General features: G+C 35.9%; 1 protein-coding gene across 2 annotated transcripts in view; it reads right to left on the bottom strand.

Annotated features, from left to right (window-relative positions):
• The window catches only part of LOC148946368 (solute carrier family 15 member 2-like), a 66,180-nt gene extending 65,247 nt beyond the window's left edge, over positions 1-933 (bottom strand). For both annotated transcript variants that reach the window (XM_089098411.1, XM_089098410.1), the window contains exon 1: positions 792-933. In XM_089098411.1, the coding sequence (XP_088954537.1) occupies positions 792-882 (91 nt within the window). In that variant the 5' untranslated portion in view covers positions 883-933. The remainder of the gene's footprint in view (positions 1-791) is intronic.
• Positions 934-12,374: the final 11,441 nt, after the last annotated feature.

The following is a 12,374-nucleotide window of genomic DNA, read 5'->3' on the forward strand; positions in this document are numbered from 1 at the left end:
ATATTAAACTGTCAATTAAAATTTTTTTTTTTCAGTAAAGTGCAAATTATGTTATGGTCTTCATAAGGCACGAGGGACGTCAGCCCTAGTCATGCTAATTTCTGCTCGTTTTGAGTTTGGCTCGGTTATTTATTTTAATTTATGTTCGTTTTGGGTTTCATTTATTTATTAATGGTGATTTCCGGTAGTCTTACCCTTGAAAAATTATTTGACTTATTTCTGCTCATTTTTGGTTTAATGTTGCTCTTTACTTTTCTTTAAAAAGCTTATTTTATAGAATTAAAAAAAAAATCAATCTTACAGAAAAAGAATGGAATGCTCACAATACACAAAAACAGGTCAAAGAGGCCACACCTGACTCTGTTACCTGAACTTGACTATGAACATCTGATAAGGAAGCGACTGAGGCACCGTGGTCCTCCCCAATCGCGGTCATCCAGACAGACATGGAGAAAGTTTTTTTTTTAATTACAATCTACAGATACAAATCTTAACCATCAAAAAATATTATTGACAACGTTTATTAATCGTGTAAGCTTACCTAATATATAGTATTTTAAGTACATAGACAAAAAATATAACAGAAAATCAAACAATAACTCAAGGCCATAACCGCGATTTTTGTTCGGTGGGGGCATTTTCAGGAGGGGTTAAAAAACTTTGAAAACGCATTAAAAATTTGTTCATATGAATTCTGTAACGTCTTCACAAGTCGGAAAAAAATTCAGAGGGGGGGCAGAAACCCCAAACACCCCCTCTGCTAGATACGACTTTGCATAATCTACACTTACCATCGTCAGTCTGGCCAGTATTATACGGAAGTGGTTTGTCAAATTTCTTCTCCGATTCCGAGTTCGAAGACAAAGATGACCTTTTTGACATGTTTTTTTTTTTTACGGGAGTCAAGCACAGACCAAACTAAAAAATAGTCAAGAAAATCATTATTTTGAGGACGATGTTCCATAAGATAAGGAATGAACTACTGTAATTATCTTGTCTTGGGAAAACACCTAAATATTTTTCTAGAAAATGTGTCACTATGACAAGCTTTTCTGTGAAAATTCTTGCCTAACAGACAATTCAATTAAACACAATTTTAATTTAACAACTTTGTTTACCCCAAGGCCGCATCCAGGGAGAGGTTAGGGAGTTTGATCCCCCCACCCTAAATGTTTGTTCGACTCGTAAAAATGTAAGAAAGATGAATATAAACAAATTTGTAATGCGTTTTTTGTATCGCCCCCCTTCCCCCCTGAGAAAAATAACCCCTCAAACAAAAATCATGGGTACGGCCTTGGTTTACCCTATTAAGAACATAAGCTTTAGTAGGACCTCCTTGCACATTATCTTAAGGATGTAGATTATATTATGGATGTCATAAATGATTCAGATAAATTATTAAGGACGTAAATAGTATTGTGGATGCAGATTACATTAATAAAAAAAGTTCTTGTTTAATTATTACAAATCTATTTCTCCTGTAACTGGTTTTATGATATTTCAATTCACTACTTGAAGTTTGTGTCAAATTTGTACTTTATAATTACTAATCCTCTTGCGTTCGATTATTCAATAAATTAGATTTTTATTTTCAAACGAAAACAAAGGACGATGTCAGAACTATTAACGAGCTGAAATGACTCTATTTAGGACAGGCACTACCACCCCTTTTACGGTCCACTCCTTACACTAGTTCGACTATGGACTATGGCCAGGGGTGCCAATTTACGAAAATATAGGGACAAGGCTGTTTGCGCTTTTTAAAATGAAGATACAAAAAAGCATTTTTCAAAATCTATGGGAGAGGGATCAGTTTGGGCTTTTTTCGATCTTTTCAATGAAAATACCCCAAAAAATTATTTTTGAAAATCTAGGGCCTAAACTGGTGGAAACCGTTTTACAGTGTAACAAATTGCAATTGCCAATTAAAAGGCTTTTATTTATCATCTGCCTTTCAAAATAGTTGAACCCAAAATTTTATTTTTCAAAGAAAATTCGAATAAATGAAACCTTTAATTCTCATAGCATTATACTAAGAAAATGAAAATATTTCTAATACATTGCTCTTGTATTAAAGCATTTATTCAGAAGCACCGAGAAAGGACGGTCAGTATTTATAATTACTATTAGTATTTTTTAGTATATAATATTAGTATTAGTAATAATATCAGTATTAGTATTAGTATACGACGGTCAGTATTATTATTGTTCATACTTATTTCTACAGCCTCATTATAGTGTTACAATGGATGAAATTTTTCTAAAGAAACTTCGACATAGGTATTGACTACTTAAAACAAAATCATTTAAAAAGCAATGGACATGAAACCCGAAGTTATTTCAAGTTTTTTAAGACTAAGAATACTTATGCAGCCAATTGATTCATCATTAAGCTTAAGGAGGGCTAAGGGCTTTTTTTAGGTCTTTTTTTGGAATAAAGTCCTTATTTAATCTTATAAGAAATCATTGACTTGACATAAATGTCTTGGGTAGCCCTTACGGTTTCTCTGCTGTGTTTAGTGGGTCTAGAAGACTTTCTTTTATTAGTCTCCATGTTATCATGCTACCCGTTGTTCTGTGATAAAATTTTGTAAGTGAGCTTTTAAGGCCCCAGATCAGTCCAATAGTCTTTCAGTAGCCTACATGTTAAAAGGGGTAACTGGTAAATTACCCCGTGAGTAACCATGAAATTCAAATGCTAATTGCATGGTAAACATACAGTTAGCAAGACGAACGACTAAAAAAGTAATAAATAATAAACAAAAGCAGTTTTTCTCACCCACACTTAAAATAAGGCACGTAATCAGGATGGCAGTTACTTCCCCCCCCCCAATCTGAAGGTTAACACTTCTTTCATGGGAACTCGTTCTTGTAAAGGCCTTAAGGAGTCTCATGAGAACAAATGGGCTTATATCTCCAGCAAAAGCGAAATCAGGTATGTACACCACAAAACTAGGACAATTACCCAACTATTACTTTTCACCAAGTTTGGTAGAAGTCTAAACACTACTTCTCAAAGACGTTCAGAGGACAAAAATATAAGGACTCCCCTCCCTCTCCGGAGAAACTTCTTCTGTTTTTTCACAACCCTGTTGAGCCTTTCCGTGACGTCCCATTTGGCAGCATTCGGTATCCCCTCTTGACAAGCGCAAAGTTGACAGGGTTCTCAATCAACTGGAAAAAGATATACCCACTAGCGAGAACTTCGCGAGATTCGCGGTTTCTACCTAAGAGTGGGTAACTAAAGCTTAGAACACACATAACTTTTTTCGGAGCCGATTTGAGCTTGAAAAATTTTCTAGTTATCGGTGCCGATTTAAAAAAAAAGGCGCCGAATTTCATCGTGATCATCAAAAAAAAAAGAAAAAAGAAAACCTTAATTATTTCCTTCTCTTCAGCAGGAACATCAAAAGATCTGAATAATGGTATTAATAGTTAAATATTTAATAATGAAAAAACTTTATAATTTAATAATAAAAGAATTCAAAACTTAATGAATTTTTCTAATGAAATAAAAATTCAAAAGTAATAAAACTTTAATAATAAAATAAATTAATAAAATATCTAAATAATAAGTTGAGATTAATCATGCAACTAATGATAACCTGCAGTTGACTAATGGTGTCCTTGATGTTTAGTTTTGAAATCTCGCGCACAGGGCATTTTTTTTGGACTGCTATCATTTGCCCACTGAGAGGTAATAATCACTGAGATCACTGAGAGGCTACGTGTGCCGAGCCCTTAAGAGTTGTATCTTCGATGATTTAACATAGAAAGATAGGAATTAAAATCTACTAGCGACACTGACAGTGTGGCGTCTGGCAACTGGACTAAAAAATAGAAAATTTCAAGGAAAATTGAATAATTGATCCAAAATTTTCCATTTTAATATCCTTAGTTTTAATAGAAGTAGTAGTAGTAGAAGCAGTAGAACTAATTTTAGTAGCCTAAGCTTTAGTGGCAGCAGTAGTAATAGAATAAGTAATAATAGTTACAGCAGTTAGAGCAGTAGCATTAGGATACAAATATTTTCTTTTGATTAGTTCAACATCCCTCACAACAGGCCCTGTTAGTTTCAACTTCACATATCAAATTGTTCCTAAGATATTGCTGTTACACCCTTTTGACAGCCTGCATACAGACAGCGTGTTGTGACTCAGTTCACCTCCCCCCTCAAAATTCCTTGAAAATTTCACCTTCATACCCTTAGGCATAGTTGCAATAGTAGTCACAGTAGTAGTATTGATAGTAGTAGGAATAGTATTGAAAAGCAGCAGTAGTATTAACACTTTGCCTTTTGGTCAGTAGAACATCCCTCTCATCAAGCCCTGGAAGTTCCAACTTAATACCATTTCTATGACATTGCTGATATGTCCTTTCGATAATTTGTATCTTCATATATTTCTTGAGATTTTCATCTCAATGCTCTTAACCTTACAAGTAGTTGCAATAGAAGTAGCAGTAGCAGCAGCAAATGTAGCAGTAACAGTAGTATTAGCAGTGTGCACACATTGTCTTTTGGGGAGATGATCTTTCACTGTAAGTATTCTTTGGAAATTCCACCTTGACATCTAAACTAATTTTTGAGACACGCTCTTGGCAATGTGCATGCACATAGCATCTTTTGATTTAGTTCAAATTTCCCCTCAATATTGTAAATGGGGCTTTGAATAGATTGGGGTGGAGGAGGAGTGTGCGTAGCTGTGTTGGCCTCAGGCGACTTGGTGCTGCGGTGAGTTGTTAGTAGTAGTAGTAGTAGTAGTGCGGTAGTAGAAATAGTTACAGTTGTAGTAGTATTAGTAGCATGCAAATATTGCCTGTTTGATCATCTCCCATATCATTTCCTGAATTTTCTAAATTAATATACTCAGTTATTCCTGTGTTACACCCTTTTGAAAATACTTATACAAATAGCGTGTTTTGATTTAGTTCAACACTCTCCTCAACATTCTCTGAAAGGCTTATATGAATGCCCTTCGCTTTCTTGGAAAGTTAAGTTCAAACATGCATATATTTCTCAATAACATATACTATGTGTAAACAATGAACGAATTGCCTAGCTTACACCCTTGTCCTGATGAGGACAGTGGGGAGGTTGACATTCCCAAAGACATAATTACTAGACCTTTCAACTAGGCTGAACAAAATAGTTCTCCTAAGATTTCGATCGGATATTTTTTGGGAAATGATAGGCTTGGGGGGGGGGCTGATTGCCCTCCCTTCAAAGGGCATTAAAACTTCCGACATTCAATCAAATAAGCTCCATCTGGTCGAAAGCTTATACGACTACCTGTTCCATAAAAACCTTATATGCCCCGGGTATAACTTACCACCCTTGCCCATGGGCTCTGGGGGGTTGTGTCCACCCTAAAGACATTTTTATAGGCTATGATTTTCGGACTACTAGTTACAAAATGGCTATCTCCCAATTTCAATTGAATTCGTTTCGGGAAAATAAGATGTCAGGGAGGAGGAGGGTAGTTGCTCTCAATCATCTTTCACTCTTAAAAGGGAACTAGGATTATACATTTCCAATCAAATGAATCTCTTTTAAAGCTCACACGACCACCCCTTCCATAAAAACCTTCCATGTCCCTGGGGCATAACTCAAAACCCTTACCACAAGACTCTTGGGGATTCTGTCAACCCCAAAGGCGTTATTATATGACCTTTGGGACTATTTTTGACCAGATGGCTATTTCAAAATTCTTATCGGGTACATTTGTGGAAAATACGATTTGGGGGGGGGGGTGCGGCTGCCCTTCGATTCATTTGACTCTTAAAAAAGACACTAGAACATCTGAGTTCCAATCAAATGGGCCCATTCCGGAGCTTTTACGACCACCCTGTCCATAAAAATCTTATATACCCTTGGAGCATAGCTTAAAACCCTTGCGCCGAGGGCTGTGGGGGGTAGTCATCCTCAAAGACATAATTTCCAGACCTTTGAACTACGCTGAACAAAATGACTATCTCAAAATTTCGATTAGATGTGTTTTGGGAAGTGGTGGGCATGGGAGGGGGGCTTGCTGCCCTCCAATCACTATTGACTGTTAAAAAGGGCACTATCTCTTTCAATTTCCAAACAAATGAGCCTTTTTCGAAGTTTCCACGATAATAAATGGCCATCTCAAAATTCTATCAGATGCATTTCAGGAAAATCCAAGGTGTGCGGAGGGGGGGGGGTATTCACCTTCCGATCACTCTGGATCTTAAAAAGGGCACTAGAAATTTCGATTACCATTCTAATGAGCCCCCTCCGAAGTCTATACGATCACCCTTTCTGTATAAACCTTACATGCCCCCAGGGCATAACTTACAACCCTTGCCCTGAGGACTGTGGGGCAGGGAGGGGGAGTCGTCATTCTCAAAGACCTAATTTCCTGACCTTTCAACTACGTTGAACAAAATGGCTATCTTAAAATTTTGATTGGACGTGTTTGGGTAAATGGTTGGCGTGGGAGGGAGTTAGGTGCCCTCCAATTACTTTCAACTATTAAAAAGGGCACTAGACCTTTCAATTTCCAATTGAATGAGCCCTTTTTGAAGTTTTTACGACAATTCGTTCGATACGAAGTGTCTTGGTCTAAAACAAACAAACAAACCAAAAACATAATATATATATATATATATATATATATATATATATATATATATATATATATATATATATATATATATATATATATATATATATATATATATATATATATATATATATATATATATATATATATATATATAATAATAATAATAATAATAATAATAAATTGTGCCCAAATCGGTCTTTACTTAGGCTGCGTTATTGCGCTGCCCATAATTGTTTTCAGCTAAAAAAGAAACTAAAATTTTGACCACGAAATTTCGGCATTTATTTATAATTTTTATATTATAATTTAGTTGTTTTTTTTAATTAGAAACGCTTACCACATTCGCCTGCCAATGTGGCATAAAGAAAACGAACAAAAGTGGGTATTTTAAGACCAAACAAAAATACTGAAAAAACAAAGCGAACGTTTCGAAAGGACAATGGGATCCATTTTCAACCCGAACAAAAAATATATTTCAGGAAAATACCAAAGAAGTCAAAGAAAAAACCAAAAACGAATGCGGAGAGTCTATGTTTGAGTGAATGAATTTTCTTTCATTGGCCAGTCGTTTGCAAATATTCTTCGATTGCAGTTCAAGAGTTTTTGGATTTTGTGCAAATGGTGGATATTCATGAATGACTCGCTTTTGGTTGTAGGGTATTTAGTTCTTCCGATTTTAACGTTCCCTCCCGCCCCCCGGGAAAAAAATCTTGGATATGACCCTGGCTCTAGGTACAGAAACAGGACGGGAGTCACAAAAGAAAAAATGAGACATAGCAGCTATGAAGAGGATTCAGATTCTTTCAGGTGGATTTTGGGTAGACTATCTCTCTTCAAATAGACCGGAAAGGTGGAGCAGAGCCTTAAGCTCGGACCCATAAAGCTTTAAAAGGGAAGGGAAGGAGGAACAGGGAGCTTAGCTTTCGGCAACTGAGTGCGTAGATCACAAAGTGGTGTACAATTGCAACCGACTATGTATACCTCCTTAGTATATCGAAAATTCTATTACGGGGAGGGCTCATCTTCAAGGGTGGGATACAATAACGAAATATTTTTTTTTCATTATTTCGCAACAGAAACAGAAACACGTTATTTTTGCCCAAAAATATAAGTATATTATTCAAACAAATCAGCAGGTATTCCTTTAAAAATCGGGCAAAGCTTCTAGAAGATGATTAGTATATTGCCAGGGGCCAGCAAATTCCCCTTTTCTGCTTTTCAAAAACAATTTGAAAAAACAGATACGAGGTCTTCGAAGACCTCAGTAGCGTTGGTCGTGGGCAAAGACTCAAAGATCTGAAATTAAAATCAACAAAAATGTTTCTGAGAACGGAATTATATTCAAAATTCTATTGTTAGGCTCCGTTTTCTATTGAGAAGCGTCTCAATTTATTTACATTTAGCTATCGCGAAAGTTTTGATCCAGAGCTTTTTAAAATGTGAGGGGGACTGCAAACCCCTTGAATTCATACTGTTTAAGTTCAACTTTAATTTATGTACAACAATTCTTCGAGAATGATAATCATCGGTCAAAAAGTGCACCCCTAAAATATTCATCTGGAGGGGGATCTTAAATATCAAAAATGAATTTTAATGTTATAATGTTCACATTTTTGCCAAGAGGACTTCCTTGGACAAATCTTATTTTTACAAGATACCCCCCCCCCTCTTTTCCTTTCTATGTAGGTAAATATTTGAATTTATTTTTTGTTGTTACACTTTAAATATTTCTGCAATAAGAAAGAAGTTGTCACGTTGCAGCCTTTTAGTCGAAATAAATTCCGAAAAATAATAGAAGGTTAGCGGGATAAATTCTAATCGCGCTCCTGCCCCCTCTACATATTTATCTGAAACTCAATGATAGTTGGGAAATTAATCACCTAAAAAATCACCTTAAAAGTGATTCCCCCATCCTCCAACGATCGCTGTGGATTTTTATACTACTGTGCATAAATTAATGAAGCCTCGAATGAATCAACCCCGTCATACGAAACTTTAAAAATAGTCAGTAATACTTGTATATTTGCACGGAATTAATGTATCTTAAGGAATGGACGCCCCATCGCGTGGCATTGTTATCCCTGATTTGATTACCTTAACTCGATTGGCTATCTTTTGACCCCCTTCAGGCCACAGTTGTTGCGTTACATCAAATATGACAAAAATTGCTCCTTTACTGTGGTGTGATATCTTGTGGTACTTAACAAGAGCACTAGAAATCCCAATCTTCGTTCTAGCAAGCCCTCTTTCGACCTCTCTTTTGCTACCATCACCCCTGAGGAAACAAACATGCATCTGTGATAATCCTTCACTTAAAAAATATGAAATATCAAATTATGGTAGATAGGAACTTTGAATTCTCTACTATGGAGTTCTTGGATATGCTGAATTTGATTTCATTTCATAAGGTATTCATCTCATTTCATAAGGTAGTAATTTCATTTCATAGGGATTACTTTTCTTTTTGGGGATGGTTTACTCCATTTTCTAAAATTAAAAAAAAATTCTTATCTTATTAATTTTTAATAGGTAACTTGTATTTGCAAGTTACACTATGTATTTGCATATATTTGTGGCAACCACAAATAGTAATTCTTGTTTTATGTACATTGTTGTTGAATTTTCTTTAGAGTTTCAGTTACTATTGGCATGAGTTACTTTTTACTGGCAAATCGTTGCCCTAAATTCTCTAATGAATATTTGGCAATGATTGTCTGCTGTAAAATGCAACATTTTTTACAATTTCAATTATTGTTGATGGTAATTTTTTCTATATTTGTTGTTTATTTTTTCATTTAAATATTTGAACAAAAATAAATCTACAAAAAGTTCAAAAACCATGATTCCAGTTACACTTTAAACCCTGCAAAGTTATAAAAACGTCAATCATTACTAAATTACGAAAAATATGAAAAAAAGACTTTCGTCTTGGATATTACTATAAAAATGGTAAACCTCAGAGGATAGTGATGAATTTTTTCCGAAGAGTACCACTATTTTACCAAATCATGTTAACATAGAAAAGAGACCATGTCCACAAACAAAACACTTATCTTTTAAAAGAGGTAAACAAAACAAGGCAATTTTCAATAATGAACGGAATATTCGATATTTTGCACTTTCTGTGATTAGCCCTAATGCGTGCCGATAAGAGTAAATTCATGTGTAAACTCCATAAGTCCGTTCATGAGTAGACCAAATCTAAAGCTTTTTTCAAAGGTTCAGAACATTATCAGAAAATGAGTCCTGACTTTGGCCAAAATTCCAATTTTTAATTAATTTTAACTACATAAAAGAAGAAGAAAAAGAATAGTTACTCAAGCGATTGATTTTTGAATTGAATTTATCAAGTATTTTGGGCAATCGGTTGCATCAAGACTGGTCTGGGTAATTGTAGACAGAGAAAAGCCAAGACAGATAGAAGATTTAAAAGAAGAAGAAGAAAACTGAAGAAAGAAAGAAGAGAAGAAAAGAAGAAGAACAAAGAAGATAAAAGAAGAAGAAGAAAAGTGCGGTATTTAGATGAAGAAGAAGAGGAAGAACTGTAGCGATAATAGAGCTTTAAAAGAAGAAGCAGAAAATTGAAAGAAAAAAGAGATGAAGAAAAAAGTACAAATAAAGGAAGAATAAAATCATGGTGTTTAACAGAAGACGAATGAGAAAAAGAATAACTGTGACTCTAATGATAATAGAGCTATTAAAGTCAACGAGGCACACATCTCATTCCTAAATGTAGAAAATGGAATAACAAATTAAACCAAATTCACAAACAACAATGGCTTGTAATAGTAGATGGCATCACTTCCTGACCGGCAAAAATACTCCCTTTTTGAATCCCTATGTTTTTCTATTTATTATTCCAAGAAAACATTTTGGCAATACAGCAAGGTCAGATTTAGCCTTTTAGATTTAGCCTATTTTCAATTTGAAGTTGGTCCTGCTTTCTTGCCATATTGAACGGATATTTTCACCCGAAAGCGGAATCATGGCTCAGAAAAACTAAAGCTTGGCAGGACAATTTCAAAACAAGCAAAAACCATCCTTTTTGGCCCAAGACAAGAACTGTGCGCAGGTTTCAGAAATGTAATGTCATATTCATCAATCCGGCATGGGGTCCACATTTTTCATAAGAACCTCAGAGGTTAGACCCTTCCCATTTTCTCGCAATATAGTGATATCGACAACATAAAAAATTGGGGAAAAAAAATGAAGTGTTGCTCCCAAAACACATTTATCCACAAGTACTTTTGAAACAAGGTGAGTTTTTGTCAATCCAGTTTTTTTTTTAATTAGGCTCTTATCTTGTTTTGATTAGGGTCCCCAATTCAAGTCAAACCAACCCGCGGTTGGTAACACAGCAGTTGGTTCAGTAGTCAAACAACCGTCAGTAGTGTCTAAATTGGCTGTTTCTTACCAAAAAGTTTCTATGGTCTTTCAACGAGAACGAAAATACGACTTGGACCGTGTTTGACTGATTTGATCGTTCAGGACCTGGTTGATGTAAAAATAGATGACTGATACGACTTTAAAAATGGCAGGAGGATACGCTGTCCCTCTCACAACTCCTCTTACCCCCGTCGGGCCACCCCTATGACTTATTAGACACTGAAATTCTGTTGAATAATTCCTTATTTTAGAAAAACCAAAAGCTTTGATTGTGCATTGGCCGAATACTGGCCAACCATTCTATTCAATTTGAAAAGGTTACAATTACTAGTACGTTTTTACCTACTTCAGCTATATTTGAAAATTGAGCCTATCATTAGAATAGGCAACTCGATAATACAAAATCCACAGGGGAATGAATTAACACTGCAGGTAGATGAGATTGTGCAATAGAGCAACGCACTTTTATATTACCACTACGCACAATATTAACAGTAACGCACATGCTGGGTGGAATACTCAATCACTTACAATAATTACAAATAAGAGGATTATTTTTAAACGAATTTAACAAGCGATTTTCTCAGAACCACCAGCTGGGATGGAGGGGGAGAATTTTTCAAAAAATACCCCTAGGTTTTTTTGCCCTCCCCACTAGATTTTGAATAAATACCTTTTTTGGATAGTATCATTGAGAAATACCTTTTTTTTTGGTATTCTCATTGAAAAAAAATGAAATTACCCCCACCCCTCCTGGATTTTGAAAAATAAAGTCAGTCCTTTCATTCTGACGACCTGGCCATCCTAGCAGACTCCATGGATCAGTTGCTGGAGGCGCTTCAAATTTTACGAGAAGAGGCCGCAATTGTAGGCCTGCAGGTGAACTGGAACAAAACGAAAATTATGCCCATAGACCCGTATTCTCTTGCTGTCATTTCTCCAGTCAGTCTGGACGCAACAACTAGCATAGAAGTTGTGCAAAAGTTTACCTACCTGGGATCCACGATTTCTTCAGGTGGCTGACTTTGGCGTCAGCCAAAGTCAGTTCATCAGACTTTGGCGAAAACTGAATATCAGTCGTTCAACCAAACTTAGAATTTTCAGCACCCTCGTTGATTACATAATACTTTATGTAGCTGAGGCTTGTCAAGTATCAGCTACAACCCTAATGGCCATCGATGGGTTCCACTCAAACAGTCTGAGAAGGATAGATTGCCTGCGTTGGGTCGATCTCGTGAGTAATGAGAAGCTGCTGCATCTCACCAAGCAGTCCCGGTTTTCTACCTAAACAGCCGAGCGTATCTTACAGTGGTTTGGACATCTACTTCGAATGCCCCCGCACTTACCTGCAAAGATGATCTTCGACTTTGACTCTGTCAAAGCCGGTTGGAAACGACC

The sequence above is a fragment of the Artemia sp. Qi Xiang Cuo genome, chromosome 12 (assembly GCF_049724085.1).
Source record: "Artemia sp. Qi Xiang Cuo chromosome 12, ASM4972408v1, whole genome shotgun sequence".
Classification (NCBI taxonomy): Eukaryota; Metazoa; Arthropoda; class Branchiopoda; order Anostraca; family Artemiidae; genus Artemia; species Artemia sp. Qi Xiang Cuo.